This window comes from Strongylocentrotus purpuratus, unplaced genomic scaffold (genome assembly GCF_000002235.5).
Source record: "Strongylocentrotus purpuratus isolate Spur 01 unplaced genomic scaffold, Spur_5.0 spur5_scaffold_1, whole genome shotgun sequence".
Taxonomy (NCBI): Eukaryota; Metazoa; Echinodermata; class Echinoidea; order Camarodonta; family Strongylocentrotidae; genus Strongylocentrotus; species Strongylocentrotus purpuratus.
In genome coordinates this window covers 23,521,151-23,546,851 of record NW_022145594.1, presented here as the reverse complement: position 1 = coordinate 23,546,851, position 25,701 = coordinate 23,521,151, and the positions used below count along the sequence as shown (strand labels likewise).

The window sequence follows — 25,701 nt, the reverse complement described above, 5'->3', positions numbered from 1 at the left end:
AATAATAATAACAATAATAATAATACTGATAATGATGATGACGATATAGTAATGATAATAATATTTCATTGTAGCACCAGACAGCTTCTCCAGTAAGGACAATGATAAAGAATATAGGCCTATTTAAAATTCATTCGATTTTCGGGAAATTAAACCAAAATTGGTGGGGTCTACATAAACAACATAAACTGTTGGTCATAATGGTGGAATAATCATTTTTACCCCAATTTATGGAATGATTTTGACAATGATTTATTTCTAATAGATCTACATAATAGTATACATTCTCAGATGTTATTGAATAATAATTTGTGAGTGTTTATTTTGCGTGACTGCTAAAGCATGCGTGTGCTACTAGGCTAATCAGCTAGAGGACCCACGTCCTTATGTCATAACTGACAGTAATGAGGATTAATGCCTCACAAAAGGGCACTAATATAGCACATCGACACGGTTTTGATCATGGGGCCTCACAGTAACGAGGCCATTGCTTAGCCAGTGAATCATGACTGTACGCAGCGGTTGTTAGGGTACGCGGCCGCCCCCACAAATCCCCCAAAACGAAGAAAATGCAATAAATTATCAAAAATTCATTACATTTTCCCCCGGCCCCCAACAGAAAAAAATCTTCTGTAGGGCCATGCATTGTGGTTCAAGGCATAGTCACACAGAGGAATCATTCCTGTGGGAGACCGGTGGAAAGTGCAATGAATTTTTGATAATATATTGCATTTTCTTCGTTTTTTTTATTTGTGGGGGCGGCCGCGAACCCTAGCACCCGCTGCATACAGTCATGATTCAGTGGCTAAACAATGGCTTTGTTACTGTGAGGCCCCAGGATCAAAATCGTGTCGATCAGCTATATTAGTGCCCTTTTGTGAGGCATTAATCCTCATTACTGTCAATTATGACTCAAGGACGTAGGTCCCTTAGCTGATTAGCATAGTAGCACACAAATGCTTTAGCAGTCACGCAAAACAAACACTCGTAAAATATTATTCAATAAAATCTGAGAATGTATGCCATTATCTAGATCTATTAGAAATAAATCATTTTTTAAATCCTTCCCTAAACTGGGGTTAAAATAATTATTCCACCATTATAACCTACAGTGTACATGTTAATTCTAATGATCATATTAAGAATTGACTGCCAATTCGCGAAACTGAATGCTTGGGATCACCTTTCAGCCATTCCTGACGAATTTGAGTAAATCTTCGCAGACGTGCCTATAGACGGAATGAATTTCCGACGCTTAATTGAATGATAGCCTCCACCTTCAAATGGTGCATGCGCTGAACTGAAAGAATGTTTCATCAAATGGACTGAAAAAACATTGCGAAATTGGCGGGGAAAGCCTTTAAAAAAGTCATGCACGGTAACTTGTTCTTCATAGAAGCAAGTGGATTGTATATTTTGTATTTATACAATTATAAAATGTCATTTTTTATTAATTAATAACACTACGTACACTTTCAAAGATAATTGTGATACCAGTTTTCACCATGGGTTATATTATTAGTAACAACTTGCATGCATGTGGTAAAATGCCAACTAATATTCCCCTTTAAACTTGCTAATGTTGACTTCTGCGTCGATTGAGGAAGTGTCGAGGTCAAAATATCAAGGAAAATGTTTCTATCTGCAGCATTATCGATCACAAGGGACCTAAATATAAGTGTAATATTATACTTTGTGGAACATAATGAACGAAATGATAACAACGATAATGGCATCGTTTATGGACCCTGCACGCAAGATTCCTACATTCATCGCATTTCCTCATTACATTTTTTTTTTTTGGGGGGGGGGTGTATTACACTCCACTTGTCATTTTCTTCCTCCTTTATACACATGTCACAAAATATGCATCATTAATTTTGTTTCTTTGGTGATGATTGTTTAATTCCAGTGCAGAAAAATCATGCACATGCCCGTAAGTTAAGCCACCATCACACCAAACTAGTTCTCACTACGTTCTGGAACCGTTCTAGAAAATCGTAAAACGGGTTGTGGATGGGGCAAATTGTGTAAATAATGTCTATAATACGATCCTAGTTCTTTCATGAACAGTCTTCAATACGTCCATCTCGTCTGTACCCCGTCAACAGTCAGTTCATATCAAGTTCAGATCGAGCAAATTAGCCATTTCACTGCAGTCCAAGCCAGTCCGTAGTCAGTTTAAACCCATTATTAACTAGTTCCACCTCGTTCCCAATACGTCCAAACCCATTCTAACTAGTTCACCACTAGTTTTTAACCCGACTACCCCGTTAGCCATTTCACTGCAGTCCAAGCCAGTCCGTAGTCAGTTTAAACCCATTATTAACTAGTTCCACCTCGTTCCCAATACGTCCAAACCCATTCTAACTAGTTCACCACTAGTTTTTAACCCGACTACCCCGTTCATAGACAGTTAAACTCGTCCTCATCTCGTTCTTAGTGCGTTCGAACCCGCTCCTAGAGCGTGTGCAAACCCGTCCAAGCTCGGGAGCTATAAAAACCCTGCACGATCTCGCCATTCCTCATTCCGTTCAACTTCAACGCAAATAATCCCATTTTTGGGGACAATGGCCAATGTGGCAAGGAAAATCGGAACGGGCAGAAACGTATTGGTCACAGCAGGCGCGTACGCAGGGGGAGGGTTTTGGAGGTTGAACCCCCCCCCCCTTTGGTATTTTTTATGTGTGTATTTTTGAGGAACCCCCCCCCCCTTTGGTAATTTTGTTTTACTTTTTTAATTAAAAAAAATTATACCAATGGCTGACCTAAAAAAGTTGACTTTACCCCCCCCCCCCCTCCCAACGGAGCAAAACGTCAAATTTTCCAATTTCGAGACCAAAAAGAAATTGTCCTCTTCCCCCTTCCCCCCCCCCCCCCGCTTATTTTTTTTTGTTTGGACCAAGAAGAAAAAAGTGTCCTCTTACCCCCCCCCCCCCGCGCTTATTCTGAGGTGTTGCGAAATTTTCGGCCCGATTTAAAAATGTTAAAACACCCCCCTTGAAAAAATCCTTGAAATTTTTTTGTACTGAGTGAGTTGGGGCGCGTCACAGCTGCTCCAAGTCTCTCCTCAATTAAGTTGGATCTGAGTTCATTTACAATATTCATTTTTATACTAGTTTGTTTGTAATATGCCACTGATCACACAGGAAAATTGTATCTTTGGATAATTTGTATGTATTTATGTGATTGAGATTTGCCTGTCATCAGTTTGTAAGTAGGCCTACATGTAGTAGCCATATTGTACAACACATGTGTAAGTCAATGTTCTCATTCTATTCATCATGTTTAGTGAAGTGTACTCATTCAGTTGTAACCGCTCATTCTGTGAAAGAATCCTGGATCTATTGAGTACTTAACAATAGATTACGTAAGTCATTCACAATGGCTCTCATTCACAAAGTCTCTTATGCTAAGAGCTGTGCTCTTGCTGTCTTGGTGCTGATATGTTGTAGTATCTATTGCACTAGTTCTGGTAGCAATAAACTTGGTATCAATACTCATTTAGTCACAAACTTTTCTCCTAAAGTGTGTTTAAATTCTCAACTCCATGTGAAATATGTTGGTAAAAGAATATCATATTACCCAACTCCTACTTGTGCCTCTACATTTCAATTAAGTTTTGTTCAGTGTGGGGACATACACCCCAATCCAGGTCCCTCCTCAAATAGTGAGAATCCCAATACTAATACCAGTATTGTAGATAGAATATCTATGTCTACCAGTAAAATTAAGTATGACATTCATACCGACTATACAACTTGAACTCTAAGCAATTCAAAATATCTTCATCAGTCTGGTCAACCTTAAACCAAATAGGCATCTGTAGAGGTCGCACCAGGCGATGTCGAAAAGGTGGAAGGTGCCAACGTCGTCTGCAGCTACGGGAAACTGCGGAAGATCCGGTGACATTCGCCCTATGGAACGCCCGATCGCTGAAAAATAAAACACACATATTCTGTGACCTTATGCTTAATTATAAAATAGACATCGCAGCCGTGACCGAGATATGGTTCACGGGCGATGATCGTGACAACATTCCCCTAGCTCAAATATCCTCCACCCTTAAAAATTATGATTTACATCAGATGCCCAGGGTGGGTCGTGTTGGAGGTGGTGTGGCTGTATGCATAAAACAGTCCTTTAATACAAAGAGGTTTGAATCGGCCAACATCTTCAAATCATTTGAATGTATTGATGTACTTGTCACCTCGCATGGACAAGTTCCAACTCGTCTTTTGGTCTTATATAGGCCACAACGAACAGCTTCAGGTCAGTCAACAGAGCACCTTTTTCTACAGCTCATGGAGCAGCTGGTATCTTCATCACATCAGTTAATGATCGTCGGTGACTTCAACTATCACATGGACTCTGCTACAGACTCCAACTCCGTCAGCTTTCTGAATGTTATCTCATCTCTTAATCTTCAGCAACATGTCCAATTTCCAACACATACAAGTGGACACACATTAGATTTGGTTCTTACACGAGCAAATGACAATTTCATCAGTAACGTATCATCAACGAGTTATCTTCCATCTGACCATGTAGCTGTCATATGCTCCATGAATATTCGTAAACCTAAGCCCATTAAGGTGAAGATTAGAACTAGGAAAATACAACAAATTAACATTGAGGCATTTCGTCAAGACATTCTTTTGTCTGAACTATACTCATTTTCTTCCGACAACGTTAACGAACAGGTAGACCAGTTTGAGTATTCGCTTTCCTCTCTCCTTGACAAGCACACCCCTGAAGTTACGCGCATCATCACAAGTCGACCTGAATCTCCATGGTATTGTGATGATCTCCGTCAGCTCAAGCGGGAACTCCGAGCGCTAGAACGAAAAGCTTTTCCGAATGGATTGGAAATTGATCGTGAGAATTTCCGAAAAGCATCCCATCATTACAGTAACCAGCTGGGATCTGCAAGGAGTAAGCATCACCGTGATCAGCTTAGAGAATGTACCCCGCGTGAACTTTTTAAGAAGGTTGAACAGTTGACGCGGCCTACCACTTCTCTATCTATTCCAACCACTGATGGCACTGGTGGATCATTTGAAAGTGGTGAATAAATTTTTTTTTTAAAGAGTAGATTCCGCTATTCTATGCATGGAATTTAAATTCAAATAAAGTGACGCCAAAGTTTATTTCTCCCTAAAGCGATCTTCCACTTTCGTACACACACCTAAATTTGTTTCAGGAAAATGTACAAGGTTTCCTGTTTGAAGGTTTGCATGGTGGTATGAACAATCGCGGAAGAGGTTTACGGTACACCATGTGTAAAGTCCTAGAAGGACTAAGGAAAGTGGATAGAAAATAGAAGTGAATGGAAAGGCGAGAAAGTGGAGGTTGGAAGGAAGAGTATCTTTCGGAAGTGAGTATAGTCCTGAAAAGGACTGTAAACCAGAAAGTTGTAGACAGGATGAGAGGTTTGAGTAGAAGACTGGATTGATTTGGAGAGTTGAGTAGAGTTGCAGAGCAGGAGCAGGAGAGTAGACTCGACGTTTCGGACAGGTTGACTATCCGTCTCCATCTATCCACTTTCCTTAGTCCTTCTAGGACTTTACACATGGTGTACCGTAAACCTCTTCCGCGAAGGTTTCCTGTGTTACCGACTAGTTCACGTATCCAATAATATGTGATACCTCAGTCACGCCAACGAGACCGACGAGAGACCGAACAAAACATTACATTACACAAAATGGTGGAGAAAAGGTTGGTTTGGTAACGATGTCAGTTTAATTTGGTGGTGTGTCTGAGGTATGAAGACCACTTTCAGTTGGGGTTCATCATATGACAATCAATTCCAAACATGTTTTTATAGAAAGCGGCCAAACCCAACATCTATCCTCATCTCTACAATGACAAAAAGGGAAATTAATATAATATGAACTCGGATCCACGGATGAACGAATAAAGATGATCGAGATACGTCACCCCTCACGTATCTGTACAGTATTATCGGCATCAAGCAAATCCTTAAACAGAGGGAAAATGAATGACATCCTGATGATCATGTACTGTGCTGTGGTTTGAACAAGTTTTTTTTATGAAGCGGCCACATTCCTCGACTTAGAAATCAAGCTACCCCACATCTATCCTCATCTCTACGATAACAAAAAGGAACATTCGATTATTAAAATATGAACTCGGATCCACTCCATAGAAAAGAGTACAGAACTGATGATTGAAATACGTCATCTCTGACGTATCTGTGCAGTATTATGGGAATCGAACAAATCCTTTAAAAAAATCCATGTTTAACATTTACGGAGTGATGCGACGTGTCAACAAATACATAAACCGAAGATTGCATGAGGCAGTAAGGAATATGTTTAGAGTATAGGCAACTTATCAAACTTTGATGTAAAGTTAAGATCTAAAAGGGCACAAATACTGTAAACACATTTAGGGGTAGATATTTATCATGAATTGGGATTAAAAATGGGGTTGATTTCCCCTTCACTAATCTATTATTGTCATTGCTTTATAACAATTTAATTCTTATTCATATTAGAGTTTATTTTTACTCACCGATATTTGAACCTTGAACGAAATAATGTTTTTATGTTTGTTCTATATATTTTTGATTCCCAAGCCTTTTGCTGCAGAGGGCAGACCCGTAAAATCCTAAGGTGCTTAAATCTGGTTATCTAGAAGGACTCCCATAAAAACATGGACCCCCTCCACATAAAATCGTAACGAAAAACTTTTCAATTTTACGTGGCTTTGTGTATGCTTCTTTTTGTTTTACTCCACAGACATTTGTTCAATCTGAAGTGGAGGGGCTGATGCGATGAATTTCCAAAACCCTGAATCGTTTTTTAAACTGGTCCTAATTGGGGCTATAATGGGTACTCTGGTATACATCGCTAATATGGATAACGTATCATACACAAAATACAGGTGGGTGAAAAACATTTTACCTCATCAAATTCATTTTTTTTTCTCATAGAATTAGCACTGTTTCTAATATTGGGATTCATTCAGTTATTGAGTTAAGGAGATGAACTTCTTTGGATTAGGGTCAGTTTCATTGTTTCATCTTGCCAATCAGTTATTTTCCAAAAGCCAGAAGGGTGTTAACTCTATTCTAAAATATAAGTGTTGAGGCCCGTCTGGCTATTGGTGGACCCTGCTCTTGAAGGCACAAAGAACCTAAAGTACTGATACCTCTCTGAATGTTTGCATCTCACTATGAACATGACGACAAAGAAAGCGGACAAAATATACAGTTCCTCAGGTAGACAAAGGAACATCCCTTCACTGCTATTATGTAAAAAGGTGAATATGCATTTGACACCTGTTCTACACATTTTTACATAATAGCAGTGAAGGGATGTTCCTTTGTCTACCTGAGGAACTGTATATTTTGTCCGCTTTCTTTGTCAGTCATGTTCATAGTGTCTGTGCTTGAGCAGAACATGTTACACTATGAAAATGACGGACAAAATATACAGTTCCTCATTGTACGCTCAACAATTGCTGTGGTAGACAAAGGAACATCCCTTCACTGCTATAAGGGAGTTTACAGATACAATCTGCGCATGGGCAGATAAAGGTCATTTGTACCAAAAAGGTAAAACCACAGAGATGAATACTGGATATGCGCTCATGAAAGTTATGTAACATTATTCATTTATGCACTTACGGTACATTCTATGATACGCAGGTGGAAGTATTCTTTTCAAGAGGGCAAACAAAAGGTATTCATGAAGCACATCTAGGACTTTGGCAGTTATTATTCTAATATGCTCAAAGTGGAACTTCTCCATGTGTAAAAGATCTGTAGATATTCGGGGTCATTTGTACCATGTGCTATCTGTAAACTCCCTTATTATATAAAAATGTGTAGAACAGGTGTCACATGAATATTCACCTGTTCTACACATTTTTACATAATAGCAGTGAAGGGATGTTCCTTTGTCTACCACAGCAGTTGTTGAAGGTAGAATGAGGAACTGTATATTTTGTCCGCTTTCTTTGTCTGTCATGTTCATAGTGTTACTTGTTTGAAATTGTAAACAACTACTGATGCAATTACTGGATGTAAATATACCCATGAAAGGAATGTAAATCACATTCATTTATACATAGTCAATGCATTCCATTAAAACCAGATGGTGGGAGTATTTCTTCGGTAGTGGTAAAATGCCATTCATGAAACGAAAGGAGTCTGGGTGATTCGGGAGTAGGGTGAACTAGGCATTACATGGGTTATTAGGTTTCAAAAGTGCAAGTTGCTACACACCAGACTAGACCTCAAAGAAGCCCTAAATCTTTTATACAATTTACATCTAGTCGAAAACAATCTTTTTTAACGTACTTAAAATGTTTCACACATTTCTGTCAAATAAAGTTGAAAATCAATGTCTAAGATACACGTACTGTACATAGTGCAAAACTCATTTAAGTCTGTACAAGCAATAAAAGCTCTCCTAGCTAACTCTGCCTTGATTTGGAGCCAAGCATAAGTTGCACAAAGAGCCGAGTTGTGTCAGATCCTCCATAAACGGGGTCTATTCGCTATTCACAAGGACCCCTATTCATAAGGTCCGCTATTCATAAGGACCGCTATTCATAACGTGGAAATACCCGTACTTCCTGGTCCGCTATTCATAATGGTAAAAGAGGGTCACTATTCATAAAGAAATAAGGTTCGTTAATCATAAGGACCGCCATTCATAACGTGAGATGGGGGTCGCTATTTATAATTCATATTAAGGGTCATTAATCATAAGAACCGCTATTCATAATATGAAATCAGGGTCGCTATTCATAATACGAAATAAGGTTCATTACTTATAAGGGTCGCTATTCATAACACGGGAAGAGGGTCGCTATTCATAATACGAAATGAGGGTCGCTATTCATAATAGAAGTAGGGGGTCGCTATTCATAATACGAAATGAGGGTCGCTATTCATAATACGATATGAGGGTCGCTATTCATAATAGGAGTAGGGGGTCGCTATTCATAATACGAAATGAGGTTCGCAATTCATAATAGGAGAAGAGGGTCGCTATTCATAATAGGAGAAGAGAGTCGCTATTCATAATAGGAAATGAGGGTCGCTATTCATAATAGGGGTCGCTATTATGAATAGCGACCCTCATTTCGTATTATAAATAGCGACCCCTTCTAATATTATGAATACCGACCCTCTTCTTTGATTATGAATAGCGGTCCTTACGAATAATGGCCCTTATGAATAATGACCCTTTTCTCCATTTATGAAAAGCGGACCTTATGAATAGCGATCCTTATGAATAGCGGACCTGATGAATAGCGATCCTTATGAATAGCGGACCTTATGAATAGCGGTCCTTATGAATAGCGGACCTTAAGAATAGCGGACCTTATGAATAGCGGTCCTTATGAATAGCGATCCTTATGAATAGCGGACCTTATGACTAGCGGACCTGATGAATAGGCATTGACCCCCATAAACAACCTGGAGCTGTCACTTTGAAAATGATAATGCACTATGTGGGATATCTCCATGACTCAATGATCTAATGAAGATTTAAGATGTTTTTGTGACTACAAGATGTTCAACTAGAATTTACATTAATTGGAAAATCTAATTTAAAGAGGGTTGGAGAACTCGTGTTTTTTTTTTCCTTATATTTTCTTCTTATTTGTTCCTCTATGTGAATAGTTCCATGGATTCTGTTGTGGACCTAATCATTTATTTAACTGATTCAATTTTGCAGATTTGCTGAATCACACATAGTCTACGTAGAAAATGAACTTTCATTTCTCAGAAAAGAACATCAATATAATCATACAACAAGACCGAGGCATCCTCGTCCATTTATCACAATTGCTCCAAATAATTCAGAACTGTCCTTCAGGATAGATCAAAAGTTTACTTTGTCTGTAAGTAAATGTTTGTTTTTATATTTCTCATTCGTCAGAAATGGTATTCTTGTCGGTAATGCTGATTTGATATGATGATAAGGGAATACATTTTTCTTGGTAGTCTGAGATACAAAATTTAGAAGTATTATTATAAGGATCAACCTCCTTATACATTATATATTTTTGTAATAAAAAAAACCCCCAAATATTGATAGCAATCGAAAGTCAATAACACCCAAATGATGCACGCTGATGATAGTCTAGTACTTAATTCATACAGGGAATTTCGCTCAACAAGCCTAGCTTTTCTGAGATTCCCTTTTTTCCTCTCTAAGTTAAATCAAGCAATATAAAATATTTTGTCTTATTATCAAACTTAAATGTACTCTGTAAACTTATTTTATTACACGTACACACTCATCAGTATTTCGTTACTCTAAATAATTCATTTGTTCTATTATATATGGTAATATTGTATGGTTTTTATATGTCATTTTCAATTTGTGGATATTTGAGTGGAAAAATAAATCAAATCAAATCAAATCAAATCTTTGAATAGCAACAAACTCCGTTTCGCAAACGATCAGCCATGCATGGAGTCTTTCGTCTTCTTTGTTAGGGTAGACAGCCAGTGAAAACGAATTCGTTTAATTAAATTATAGAAATGCAAGCATTACTTTAAACGAAGAGAACTTTGTTATTCCTGGCTCATTTTTCCTGATTGAGGTGTCATATGAAAGGGCAGGAAATGAACTGTTGGGAAATGTGATTTTCTCCTTGAAATTCAGATATCGTCCGCCAAATAAATTCTTGGTACCCTTTCTTCATTTTTTTTTAATCACTCATGAGTGAAATGTACATTATATGAGTTGCATCAAATGAAAGAGGAGAATGTGAGCTTTACAAATATGTGTCATTTATAAATTATAATTATGATCAAGTTATGATAAAACATCGATAATTCTCGGTTTCGTTTTTCTGGGACACCCTGTATAATTAACTCTTATCTATCCATTAATCTAATCATTCAACATGGTGGCTGCGGTGGGATAACGGATGATAATATATATAATCGAATTGGTAATTGATCTCTTGAATTCAGTGGAGGCTTTTGATATTTACATATATTCAGGATAGAATATACATAGCTCTCATATAGGTTAAAAAATTGATTCAATAACCAATGTACAACTCTAGTGCTTTTATAGCACTGCCATGCCAAAGGTTGGTTAACTGTAAGAAAAAAATCATCTCTGTATAAAATAACAAACTCTGATGATGACAGCAATTTTTTTTGTAATACGCATGTTCATGTATAAGGGTGTTGTTTTGACAGGGTATGATAGATATATTACCTAAGTCTCATATACATGTATGGACATTGTACAGATTTCATTTCTTTCACACATGAAAACATATAGTCAATAATTACCATGAAAATTTCGAATTTAACACTAAATGATACCTTTTTTGTGTAGATAAAAATGTCCGAAGAAGTTAAATTGAAACAGACACAATTAGTGATGAGCCAAGTACATTATAAGCTGTGTAAATGGCAAAGGTTACATTTATATTATATATGCACTCAGCAACACAAACTATATCTGTTATTCTACCTTTTGAACAATTCCTTTGAAACTATTCTTGCTAATTACAGTTGACTTTGTGTTCGCGTGTATTGTATAGTGTATTACTGGAACTTGGAAGTATCGTTTTTCAACATCATTATCATCATGATTTCATGAATAGGCTTATTAAATATTTCTTAAAACCCTGTTTCTTCAAACAGTCGTGTCCGTATTCATTGCATGCCAAACTACAGGAGTCGCACTGGGCTTCCCAGTACTATCGACCTGGAGTAAAGATGATCATGACAAATGGCAATATTAACCAGGAAGAATATCGACGCTTGAATAAATACGATATGCCGTTCGGATTTTTTTATAGAAAAAAGCTAACATTTCAAGGTGAGATTGCTGTACGGGAAAATGGAGAATGAACCGTGTAGTGATGTAAATATATGTAGAGTAAATGTTCTTTACAAACAAAAAGAGCCAATTTGTACTGGAAACTGAATTTGAATATTTGTTTCTTTATTACCACTTTGCCCATGTAAAGATTTATTAGTCCAAGTTATTTTTGTCCCATACAGTCCAACAACATCAAAGTTTGTAGTATATCGGATGATACTATCAACTTGATACCTTTTCTAGTCTACAATTATCTTAGACCAGACCAAATAACGAGGAAACTGGCATTTGTGATGATATCATTTTTGTGTTTTTCTTTATTCTCATTAATCTGAGACAGCAAATTTTCAAATATATAGGACTACTTGTACGTTGAATTCAATTCAGCAAACTTCTCTATTCTAGCTTATAATGGGTTTCATGTCTGAACATTTATAATACTCAAATAACCAAATTATGTTGAGAATGCCTTATATTTCATCGTTTGCATCAGAGCTCTCCAAAACATTGAAACTATTTTCGGAGGACGAATCCGTTCTAGATTTCGGGAATCATCAGAGACCTCGATGCCTGAGCTGTGCGGTCGTGGGAAACGGGGGAATACTGAAAGGATCTGGCATGGGCAAGGAAATAGACAACCACAGCATGGTGTTCAGGTAAAAATAATCATACCAGTGTCTTGTTTTGAATGATCTGTATTACAATGAAGTTCATTTAGCTTATTCGAAATTAGCATGAGTGTGTATTAAAGAGAAGGTTGAGTTTTGGGAAGAGGTGAAAAATAATTTGTGAGCGTTATCATTCTTATTATGCAAGTGTGGAAGAACATTAAATAAGACATGTTCCCTGAAAAGCATGGCTCTTCCAATGCCTTCATATTCCAAATATGTCATGTAACATCGTAACACTCGGGGGTAGGATTTTTACGCCACGTGTTCGTGTAGTCCCATATACATCTCTCTGTGTACAGTGTTTGTAACTTTACCAAGACTTGGCCAAATTTCTTATCATTTTGATGATTCCAGAACCTTGCAATACACAAAAATTCTTATTTGCTAGATGATCAACCTTTTCTGGTCGATTCCACACCGTTTCTTTCACAATGCAATCGCATGACCAGAATTCAACTTCATCTTTAAAGAGGACTATTTATATGACCCTCAGGATTATTGCAGATGGAAATACATGTGATATGTTGTTGAAAAACTTCATTCGCAGTGTTCAATCATATAAGAATGTTGAAAAGGAGCTATTGAAATATTTATAACCTATGAAATGCCTTTGTAAAACTACCGTTTATGAAGTATTACTATGTTAATTACTTTCTTATTATCAACGTTCGGAATATATCCATAGCCTTAGGATAATCACTCATGTAGATGTAATTGTTGTTTCTTTCTCCCTTTATTATCTCTATTTCAAACAAACCCCCTGGTCTGACCCGACAAAAATATTCGTTTGCAATAAAAAGCAAACATTAAAAAAAAAACTCTATTATTGTTGTCTATGATATGCTTGATCTAAGCAAAATCAGCAGTAACATAAAATATTTAAGGCTGTGATTTCTAACAAAAACTGCCGCAGAGGCATTCAACACCTCTGGTTGTGTGTACCCTATTAGGAGTATCCAAATACTAGCAAATTCAGGATATATCAATAAGGGAGTTTACAAAGAGTGTAACAACACATTAAAAATGATTATAATATACATGTTTATACAATACCGGTACACACTATTCAGAATATTGTCCTTGAGTTGATAGCACATGGTACAAATGACCCCAAATATCCGCAGATCTTTTACACATGCAGAAGTTCCACTTTGAGCAGCTTAGAATAATAAATGCCAAAGTCCTAGATGTGCTTCATGAATACCTTTTGTTTGCCCTCTTGAAAAGAATACTTCCACCTGTGTATCTTAGAATGTACCGTTGGTGCATAAATGAATAATGTTACATAACTTTCATGAGCGAATATCCAGTATTTATCTTTGTGGGTTTTACCTTTTTGGTACATATGACCTTTATCTGCTCATGCTCAGACTGCACCCGTATAATGGCTTATTAACTAACACAGTATCGTTTCTTTTGAATAAAATCAAGAACTGAAGGTGAAATTTCTCCATTTTATTTCAGAGTTAACAATTGTCTCAGGAGAGGCTTTGAAAACGATGTTGGTAATCGGACAACGCACTATGTATTCATGGACAGATCCCTCAGCCATACGCAACAGGCTGATATACCAAGAGATAAGGTAGACAATTTAGTTGAATGTCACATGCACAGGCGACAATTGCTCCGCAAATAAAGTCCAACTCTAAACTAATGCCTAACTTCAAACCTGGACCACACCCTTTAAGCCTTTAACACCTTTTAACCCTAACACTTACCCCTCCTCCCCCCCCCCCCCCAACCTCACCTAATACCGCATTGCAACCCTAAAGGGATTGGGTAACTTTGCCTCAGATTCTAAAAGAAAATCCTGGATTTAGCTCATGCTGCAATCATAAATCTTTAGGTCATACATGAATCCCATGAGTTTTACAAGCCAATCGCCTGTCCGATTGTCAAGATATCTTTGATTGGAATTAGAAATTTAAGAATTCGTTTTCCTAACGGTTTTCATAACACTTCAGTCTATCGGGAAATTGAATAGGGTAAAATCGGTCACTCAATTTTTTAAAAACTTTTTTGAGGCACTTCATGATCATAATAATAATAATAATATGGATATTTATATAGCGCCGGTATCCGCCAGGCTCTGACGCTCATGGCGCTGTACATACATGTATTACTATCACGAAAATATAACATTCTTAACTAAAATAAAGTAAACTAAAACAACACAAATTATTACGCTACATTGAAATGATTAAATAGCACTGTTTAAAAAGAGATGGGTTTTTGGAGCAACTTTGAAGGCATGAAGGGTAGTTAAATTACGAATACTAAGTGGCAGCTTAGTCCAAAGGGACGGACCAGAATGAGAAAATGCTCTATCCCCCAGGAACTGCGCGTCTTAGGGACAACTAATAAGGAGGATTGAGATGAACGAATACGTCTTGTAGGCTTATACTTAACAATCAACTTGATATTGTAGGAAGGAGCAGAGTCATACAATGAATGGAAAACTAACAACAACAACTTAAAAATAATTCGGTCACATACCGGGAGCCAGTGAAGAGTTTTGAGAATGGGGGTGATGTGGGTTCTTCGAGAAGAAAGTGTGACAATACGTGCAGCAGTATTTTGCAGTTTCTGAAGTCGAGAAAGTTGTGTGTTAGGGAGTAGATAGAGAATAGAATTACAGAAATCTAAGCGTGATGAAATAAGAGCATGTACAAGTTTCTCTGTGGTTGAACGACTTAAGTATTTCCTAATAAAACCTAGATTTCTAAGTTGATATCTGACTGACTTACAAATACTAGAAACATGAGTTGACAATGACATAGACGAGTTTAACATGACACCAAGGTTACGACATTGCAAGGAAGGACTAATTACAGAATCTGATATGGATATATTGAACGACTGTATCTTAGCAAGATTTGATTTGGAACCCAATAAAATTAGTTCAGTTTTACTATCATTCAGTTTGAGTGAGTTCGAGTTCATCCAAGTTTGCACATCTTTGACGCAAGCTTCGAGTAGTTTAACCGTCCGACTTGCGTAATTTTGATTGGGAAGGAACGATGCGTAGATCTGGATGTCATCTGCATAGCAGTGATACATGACATCATGCTGCTGTAAAACTTGCTTGAGCCTAGTGATGTACAAGGAAAACAGCAACGGCCCCCCGACTGACCCCTGCGGGACGCCACAACTGAGCTTGACAGGATCAGATCTTTCATGATTTACACATACCAATTGCTGCCGTTCATCCAAATAGGACATGAACCATTCAAGTGCGTGGTCACGAATTCCAATTGATGACAATACATTGACAAGAATACGATGGTCCACAGTATCAAATGCTGCCGACAGGTCTAATAACACGACTGCTGTGATCCTTCCAACATCCATTTCTGTCAGGATGTTGTTGGACAGGTTGACGAGCAGGGTCTCAACACTGTGATTTGCACGGTGAGCTGACTGGTGATTGTCAAGTAGATCATTCTCCTGTAGGTAATCATACAATCTAGAGAAGGCTACTCGCTCCAGAAGTTTCGACAAGTAAGGTAGATTCGAGACTGGACGATAGTTCTGGAGACATTCTGGATCTAATGAAGGCTTCTTCAGTAGTGGATGAATATGAGCGATCTTCAAGGCTTTCTCTGCAGACTCAGGTTGACCACATCGGCAATGTAAGGAGATATGATAGCGGCACATTCTGTAAGAAGCTTAGTTGGAATCGGATCAAGCTCACATGATTTAACAGGGTTGTTGCGGATAAGGGACTCAATTTCCTCGGAAGTAGTATCTGCAAGTGTTGCAAGTCCAATACAAGACAGTGGTGGAAGTGGAGCAACATCAGTACAGAGGTTCCTTCGAATACTGTCAATCTTGGAAACAAAGAACTGGCTGAAGAGCGACGCTAGGGATTTGTTGCATGCGTTCGCTGGAAGTGGAGATGTCTGTTTGCGATTCAAGAGTGCATTAGCAATTTTTAACATCTTCTGGGAGTCGTTACCACAGTCACTTATTGATTGCTGGTAGTAATCATGTTTTGATTTGCGGAGAAGAGAGTGCACATGTTGTTTCTGTTTGTAATACAGTTGACGATCGATCTCCAACTTCGAAAATCGCCACTTCTTTTCCAGGCGCCTACGTTCTTGTTTCTCACTTTTAATTTCGTGAGTAAACCAAGGAGTATGAGCTCGTGTCTTGACAGTTCGGGATGTGGCTGGTGCGTGGACATCTAATCAGTCACTGAGAACCATGTTATACAAGTCGACTCTAGCTGTTACATCGTCAGTGGATGAAGATGTCGAGGAAAGCTCGCTGTTCATCATATCTGATGCAAATGATGTTCTGTCAATTGCTCTGATGTTACGCATGACTCGAGGATGTACAACTGATGGAGGTTTGTGCAGATGTATATTGCACAAAATTGCAGAATGGTCCGAAATACCTGGAGTTATCCGAAGGTCTGAGAACACCTTGTCATCCGATTGACGAGATATAATGAAAGTTTATGATGAAACATACCTGATATATTTCCTCTATATAGAGAGAGAGAGAAATATGCCACTAAATCTCCTTTAGATATTCACTCATGCTGTTGTAATTGTAACAGAACTATTTAAATCACTTTCATATCAAATAGCCACTTACAAAACAAAAAAACAAAAGAGCATTTCCTTTTCTCCAACAAACCTAATTACAATAATGTTTAATATTAGGCCTTGTCAAAGAATAGACTGAAGCTGTTCATCTGGCACTCATCTCAGTAAAGCATGTAGGCCTTGTGTATGTTTTATTTGTTTGTTTTTTTGTATTATATTTAAATTTGATTATACTGAAGTTTTATGTATTGCAAATTATGTTTGAGTTAACTGTATGTGTAAGCAATGTGTATGTGTTCTTTGTTTGGTTTGTGTGTAGTATATTTCATATAATCATTGCTTTGTTCTCACAGGGTATCAAGTGGGTCTTCCTGCCTTGTAGATTAGACGACTATCACTACATCTCAGAGGTCGCCAAGGGAACTAACCCTAAACAGAAGCTGAAAGCTCAAGCTGCTGACATCAGACTAATGCACCCAGACTTTATCAGATATGTTCACAAAGTGTGAGTTCTCTTTCAGCCTTATGTCATTGATTTCTCAAAATCAGTCCTTTGTCTCTCATTCACACTGCCGGAAACGGCCCAGTGCCTTAACACAATGTCACACGCGGCAGTCCACGCTCTCGTCGGGTAAATCTAAAAGTCCCTATGGCTACTTATCAGAACATACTGTTTCATGATTTAGGAATTGTACATATCATTAAAAAACTGTAACTATCTCTCGTACTCTTTAGAATTTTCTTGTAGAGGGTATATGGGAAATTATTAGCATCAGTAGAAGTGTTTTTTTTAATTTGTTTTTCTTTTCTTGACTGCGAATTAGAATTTTTCTTGGGTCCAAATCCTGGGAACCGTTTCACAAAGCCTTCTTTCAATAACGAATGTCAAACATCAGTGACAAATCTGTTGATAACCAATCAGAACCAATTAGGAATTGTACATATCATTAAAAAACTGTAACTATCTCTCGTACTCTTTAGACTTTTCTTGTAGAGGGTATATGGGAAATTATTAGCATCAGTAGAAGTGTTTTTTATTATTTGTTTTTGTTTTCTTGACTGTGAATTAGAATTTTCTTGGGTCCAAATCCTGGGAACCGTTTCACAAAGCCTTCTTTCAATAACGAATGACAAACATCAGTGACAAATCTGCTGATAACCAATCAGAAGCAAGGATTTGAGTAGCTTATAACAAAAACCGTCATTTGTCACTGATGACAAGTTTTGTGAAACGCCTCCTGGTATGTTGCAAGGTCCAAAGACATGGAATTTTATCTACCAACATTTCAGTTTACCCGGGTGAAGTGAATGGGTGCCTGGGATTAACAAACTCTTTTAGTTATTTTATTTTATTTATTTTATTAAAAAGATAAAAACGGAATGACAAAGAAAAAAGTAAAGAATTTCATGATATGACCCTTATTCTATATTCCCCTACTATATCAATGTCCTTGTTCTCCCACCTGTCACCATTCAAGCAAGACCCATGCCACTCCCCGCTCCTCTCCATACCACTGTACTTATCTATCACCTATACATTTCCGCCCTTCATTTAATGATGTCGTGGACGAGTGGATGCGTCGCCGGACTGTCGATCACAAGGTCCGTGGTTCAAATCCCGCCGCGGCACTAATGTCCTTTGGCAAGACATTGATCTTCATTTGCCACACTCCACCCAGGTGAAGTAAATGGGGACTGGTAGGAAGGAATTTCTTGAATGCTGTGAGCACCGAAATCGGTAGCCTAGCAGAGCCGGGGTAATAATAGGGACTTCTAGATTTGCGTGGACTGATACATGTGACGTCCATTCAAGGCAGTGCATTAAAAGGACGTCGATCGTAGCAATCCACGTTGTCGTCGTGCAAATCTAAAAGTACCTAACGAAGCGCTTTGAGCACCCTGCAGGGTGGATATGTGCGCTATATAAATATCCATTATTATTATTATTATTATTAATTCAGCTGGATGCAGACCAGGTCCTTTCGTCCGAGTACTGGTTTCGTGATGTTCATGACGGCTCTCCAATCTGGATGTGATTCTGTCAGTGTGTACGGCATGGGATTTAACAAGAAGTACTCGGGATACTATTACGATAAAAAGTTCTATACCTACGAGAATACGTCAAAGAGCCATGATTTTTTAAGAGAGGTGAAAATCCTGAAGGAATTGGACAAAGCTGGTATTATAAAGTGGTACAAAAGAGATGTCCCTGAATTTCTCTCGTAGCCATTTACTATGAACATGACGGACAAAGAAAGAGTACCAAATATACAGTTCCTCAGGTAGACAAAGGAACATCCCTTCCCTGCTATTATGTAAAAATGTGTAGAACAGGTGTCATGCATTTTCACCTGTTCTACACATTTTTACATGATAATAGCAGTGAAGGGATGTTCTTTTGTCTACCACAGCAACTGTTGAGGGTAGAATGAGGAACTGTATATTTTGGCCTCTTTCTTTGTCCGTCATGTTCATAGTGATTGTAGGCAAGATGCACTGTTTTTTGTCACATGTTACATTTTCTCTGTTTTTGTATAAATGGAATATTTATGAGCTGACTAAAATCCTACCAAAAGATATTTTGGGGAACGTAGAAATAAATTGTATTCTTTGGACTTTATATATCTTACAAGGCTGCAGGACGAAAAAAATACCCCACGTGACGTGCATACAAGGTTTATGTATTGTGAGAAATATAGAAGAACTTTCATTAACTTTTGATTATGTACTGAATTGTAACAGATTCGATAAGAGTATATGAAGCTCATATTTTAATAAATTAAGGTAGGAGGTATAAAATAACGGTGCTATACCAACTATGTACATATAATACTCATATTGAGAACAAACTACATTGTACTATTTTTTCAATAAGCTTCCTATATTCACTTCCCATTCCCTTGTCTTTTGTTGTTAAAGCTAAAGACCAGTTATGGTCATGCGATTGCATTGTGAAAGAAACGTTGTGGAATCGATCAGAAAAGGTTGATCATCTAGCATCTAGCATCTGCAAGGTTCTGGAATCATCAAAATGATAAGAAATTTGGCCCATTCTTCGTAAAGTTACAAGCACTATACACAGAAAGATGTATATTGGACTACCCTATATCTCTCACAGACCATGAGAGAAACAAATTTAACAAATATATGAATTAGTAGGCGGTTTCCCGGCAAATTTTTTATCATCATGTATTAGTCATAACATATTCTTTCACATGATTGGTAATGAGAGCTTCCATTTCATTTTTTGAAATTGGGGCGTTTCCAATACTGGTCTTTACCTTTAAATGTGAGTATCGGTTCATGTATCCCTGTATAAATCTGCCTTTCACTGTTTTAGCGTGTATTTGTATTTTATAAACATAACTTTAGTTAATATTGTCATTTGTAGTTTAAGGAGCCTAACCACAACAAGTTCTGCTTTTCATAGGCTCCGCCACTATATCTCTTAAGTTCAACTCAAGGACAATATTCTGAATAGTGTGTACCGGTATTGTATAAACATGTATATCATAATCATTTTTAATATGTTGTTACACTCTTTGTAAAATGAGATATTGTTGAAACAAATATTATTAAAAATGTACTATTACTCAAAGTTTTGGAAGGTGTGTTGTGGATCCTGTCTAGAGGGGACACTTGCCTACAGTGGCTGTTTTTTTGTTTCCCTTTAATGACCTTGGTAAACAGGTTTGATTGTAGTACGTTTCGTGCACCTGGCTCCGTTCTAGGCAGTAGTGCCACTACTCACAGAGTGAGACATTCCACCACATGCAGAACCATCCATACCGTGTGAGTCAAAAAAAAAGTTTACACCTAGAAAATTGCTAATCATTTAAGAAATCATCTATGAACAGTAAATTATTATACATTTTATGAAAGTGTGTTTTATCCCAAATCATTTGGTATCATTTTTGTGTGGTATGTGATCACGTTTGGATGATTAGGAGGCATTTTTTGCGAGAGTGTAAAAATCGACTTGCGCCAAAGTGATGCATCCAATGGTATTATGTTGGGATTAGCGGAGTGGGAGAATGAATTGAATGTATCAAATGAAATGCATTGCATATGCTTTTTGCAGAAGCAAAGTCACACACAAACACCCGCATGCGCACAAAATTTTCGTTGATATTTGATATTCGATATTTGATATGTGTGGCATGATAAATTTTGTTAGGGATGTTATTTGGACCGGCAAAGACCGAAATAATACCAAAATCCTAATTGATTTATTCAAACTATTAATCATATGGTGTGTGGTCTGAGTCGCAGTCATGGCAATAACATTCTTTGGCAAACTATTCGTGTACACGGCCACTCTCCACCCAGCAGGAAACAGATATCTTTGAGGTTTCGCAAAAGCCAATGTGACTGATTTTCAACGGAATTCTCCCTAAGTAATGGAAATGGTGCACACTTGTGAGGGGGGCTAGAAATCTGGTGACCAAGTTATTTTAAAGTGATGTAATGATGTGTTATAAGTGTACCATCTTTATCGATATATAAAAATGAACCGATGTATGTATAAATAAGAATGTTTAATATAAGCAAATTCCATATACATATATACTGTAACGAAACCGGTTCCTGTCGCGATGTTCTTCCCAGCAGCTTCTCTTGTCAGGATGCCTTCTGCTGGTAGGTTTTCCTGGCCCGGTACCAATTTTACCGTGGATCCGTTTGGCAGAAATATACTGCCCCGTTGACGTTGACACCAGTCTGATATATTGCTCCGCACCACCTCTCGACCACCGTCTTCTACCAACCGTTGTACCGTCGTATACCACAAGCCAACTAGGCCAGTCCGCTTCTGCACCCTTCAGACGTCTATACCAGTCTGCTTGCGCATGCAACTCCAATTGGCCGCACCAGTTTGCTTCATGCACCTCCAAACAACCAGACCGTCTGACTTCGTACAGTCAGCTTACTCGACCATGCCACTGGCTCTGCTACACAGTAGTCCCTGGTATTGTCTAATACTAGAACGTAAAAGACCCAACAAACACAACCTAGATTCTTACCATGGTCGTCACCTAAAATCAGACTTCAACTTTAGGTTTCCCCATGGAAAGACATGCAAACGATCATCTCAATCATTTCGTTGCACGCAATACTTTATTGGGCAAATATCCAAACATAATCTGATTGCCTTACAATGTAAGTGTGCCCAGTGGGCGACGGCAATTATGTAGACTATGACAGGAAGCTCTCAGACCGTGAGACAATTGATTTATATACACATTTCTTATACATTTATTATTCTGGTTAGGTTTCCAAAAATTACATAAACATTGATATAACTCCACTTTACAATATCAGATTGAAACAAACCATATATCAAATGAAAGCATTAGTTTTATTCTATAAAACTAAACAAAAGAGAACAAGTAATTATTAATGGTAGAAAAGTAATTACACTAAAACTGTCAAAAACATGCACAATCGAACATTCTTAAACTTAACACGTGACTATATAGCGTCGTATATTTTACTTGAATTACGCCATCTACGACGAAATAACTACTACGAAATGAAACCAATTTCGTGACACAACTCCCTTATTTTCCTTAGCTCGGTCCCCGAGCGATATCTAACAACAATTTACAAACTGCATATAACACATTTACAGAAAATAACGTCCATGGGCATCTAGGTATCCTTCCCACCGGAACCAGCGGTTCTAAGTTCATGCAGTACTGACTGAATTATTTAACGAGAACTATCAGTGTCACTTTGAGTTTCAGCATTCTTACTAGCAATTTCAGTCCACTCTCTAGCCCATGTAGTCTCCGACGCCATTTTCCCAGATGAATATCGCAAGTCAAGTGGTGAAGGGGACCTTTCGTCGTTATCCTACTCTTCTCCTGGTTCGGGCGTAGATTGTCGGCTATGTCGAGGGGAAGCTTCCGATCCATCATGCTGTGGAGACTCCGGGGTCTTTTGACATGACGATTTCGTCAGGTCTCTTTGGGGCGATTTGGATTTTCGTCGTGATGAGCGGTAACGACGTGGTGATCTCCTTCGAGGTCGGTCCAATCTTGGATCATCACGTGGCGGCGACCGCCAGTCCATTCTTACATGACGCCACGATGCATCAGCTTTTTCAGAGGTCCCTGTTATTGGCGTGGAAGTGGGTTTGCATCTTGGCGAAGAAACAGGTGTTAAGCTGTGTTTTCTCACGGGAACCACAGCTACATCGTGGCCTCCCTGATGCCGCTCCATCTCCGCCTTCCTACCCGTGCGATAATCGCATTGGTCGCAACGGTACTTCAGGATATGCACTTCCCGCTTGTGTCTTTGCAAAGAGTCTTTCTTCTCATAACTTTTGGTACAAGAGTCACATTGAAAGAAGTGGGTAGTCGTACGTCGGGCATCAACGTCCTTGTTTCCCTGCTTGTCGGGTGGCATGTTTCTGCTTGCACTGGTTTCAGTGGGCATCGTCTGGTTGCACATTTCTGTGCCCACTTCTTCCACCGCTGACAATGAGGCAATGGCAGTGCCTGCCTTTATGTTCCTCTGTTCCCTTGTTGGATTGAACACCCTGACAGGCAACACATCTTCATCTGTCTTCACGACAGATCTGGCAACGATGGGTCCCTTTTTCCATGATTCGATTGGGTTCACAGGAGATTCTCATTCTACCAGTCCTTCACACAGTGCTTCCTTTTTACCTGTTACTCTGTCTGCTAGCACCATTTCGTGTCGTGGAGGAATTGAGTTTTCCTCCCCCGCCACTATCCTTCTGCAGAATGATTCTCCTTCACTATCTAGGCATGGAATTATGCCCCACTCGGTCCTCAATTCCATCTTGTGGCAGTCAAGTACAGCATTAGTTTGAACTAGGAAATCTAGCCCAAGAATGCCTTCGTTCTTGAGGCTGGCCACAGTTACCATTGTAGTGACAAGTGAATCTCCGATCTGCACTTCCAGCCTTGATTTACCTCTGGTCCTCAACGGGGTCCCATCTGCTTGTAGTACCACGCTGGTCACTGGTAATAACTCAGGTCTTCTATTATCCTCTATCCGGTCAAACACCTTATCTGAAATCAAAGTATTGGTGGCTCCAGTGTCGATCAGTAATTTCAAGGACTGTCCATTGATTTTCCCTTCCAGGAAAAGTCCTTTCGTGTTAGGATCCTGAGACGAACCAACTCTGGTCTGTTCCTCTTCATCTGTCATCCCATTTGCAGTTGCCCACTGCAAGTTTGTATTTGCTTTCTCTGCTGCTGGTGGTGCTGTTCCTCCCCTAACTTTCCTTGGATAAGGACATTGGTTCCTCCAGTGTCCCAATTCATTACAGTTGAAACACCGGTTATCTTTCCGTTCCGAGACTTTAGTTGGCATGGTTTGTTCCGGTCTCCTATCTGGTACATCTGGTTTAATCGTATTCCTCCCATTTCTCATGTCTAAGGCATCTAATACCTTCTTTACTATCTCATCGATAGTAGGATTCCTTGGTTGCTGTTCTCGGATGGCTGAAACCTCACACTCTTCCAGTGCTCGACTGTACGCGGTTGAACGCCTCACTTCGTTTCTCTGACCCTCCATCCTCAGGAAGGCCTCTGTATTTAAAGCTGCTTCCACGGCATCATCAAGCGTGCGAGGTTGAGCACGGAACAATCCTTCTCTTATTTCTGGTGTTACTACGGCATCCAGAAAATGCCCACGGGCTAGTCGGTCTTGTCCTTTTTCATCGAACTCGGGGTAGGACAATGCACACAGCTCCCGTATCGTTTGTCCTAATTCCTGGAGACTTTCCTTTGGTTGCCGACGACGCTGTCTCAACTCTGCTAGGTATACCTCAGCTTTACCTCCAAGACCAAACCGGTTCATGAGTCTGTATACCAACTCGTCGTATGTCAAATCCACTCCAGGCTGTTGGGTTAACAACTTCACAGAAGATCCTCTCAAACTTGCAGCAAGAAACTGCACTGCTTCTACTTTGGTCCATCTGTTTACTCCAGCACATGCCTCAAAATGGTGCAAGTAATCCTCGACAGGACTGCGACCGTCAAATCTGTCTGGTACCATATGGGGTCGTCTGCCGATTAATGCATCATTTGCCCTCCCCACATCATGCATAGGTGGAGAGAAAAGCGGTGGTGTAATATGAACTCCAGTTCCTGCACTGGGCAGCCGTCTACTTTGTTCTCGGGGCGTTGAACTAAATCTATCCCGCTGTGCCGCTGGCATCTGTGAATCTGCAGTTGGTCCTGATGCAGTTTGTCCACTCAGAGTTGGGGGAAATGCTTCCTGGCGGCCTGGTTCTGGGTCTGCAACTGGTACCTGACTCATCGAAGCACGTAGTTGCTCCATCATTTGATCTACTTCTGTCATACTCCTTTCTAAGTGCTTCATCATTTCTCCTGGCGTTGGTCGATTCTGCCTATTTCTTCCTTGTGCCATTGTCACTGGATCCCACTTCTGACACCACATGTAACGAAACCGGTTCCTGTCGCGATGTTCTTCCCAGCAGCTTCTCTTGTCAGGATGCCTTCTGCTGGTAGGTTTTCCTGGCCCGGTACCAATTTTACCGTGGATCCGTTTGGCAGAAATATACTGCCCCGTTGACGTTGACACCAGTCTGATATATTGCTCCGCACCACCTCTCGACCACCGTCTTCTACCAACCGTTGTACC

The 25,701-nt window shown here is 39.0% G+C and overlaps 1 protein-coding gene across 4 annotated transcripts in view; it reads left to right on the top strand.

The window, feature by feature from the left end:
• LOC105437315 (alpha-N-acetylgalactosaminide alpha-2,6-sialyltransferase 2-like) overlaps positions 1-19,389 on the top strand; it is a 34,724-nt gene extending 15,335 nt beyond the window's left edge. Inside the window, exons 1-8 of one of the 4 annotated variants that reach the window (XM_030977839.1) lie at positions 2,997-5,067; positions 6,765-6,909; positions 9,720-9,885; positions 11,657-11,834; positions 12,331-12,493; positions 13,973-14,090; positions 17,415-17,566; positions 19,023-19,389. In XM_030977839.1, the coding sequence (XP_030833699.1) occupies positions 6,800-6,909; positions 9,720-9,885; positions 11,657-11,834; positions 12,331-12,493; positions 13,973-14,090; positions 17,415-17,566; positions 19,023-19,287 (1,152 nt within the window). In that variant the 5' untranslated portion in view covers positions 2,997-5,067; positions 6,765-6,799 and the 3' untranslated portion in view covers positions 19,288-19,389. Of the gene's footprint in view, positions 1-2,986; positions 5,068-6,764; positions 6,910-9,719; positions 9,886-11,656; positions 11,835-12,330; positions 12,494-13,972; positions 14,091-17,414; positions 17,567-19,022 lie in introns of those variants that run through there. The other 3 variants (XM_030977841.1, XM_030977842.1, XR_004062650.1) reach the window with 3 other exon arrangements.
• The last annotated feature ends 6,312 nt before the right edge of the window (positions 19,390-25,701 follow it).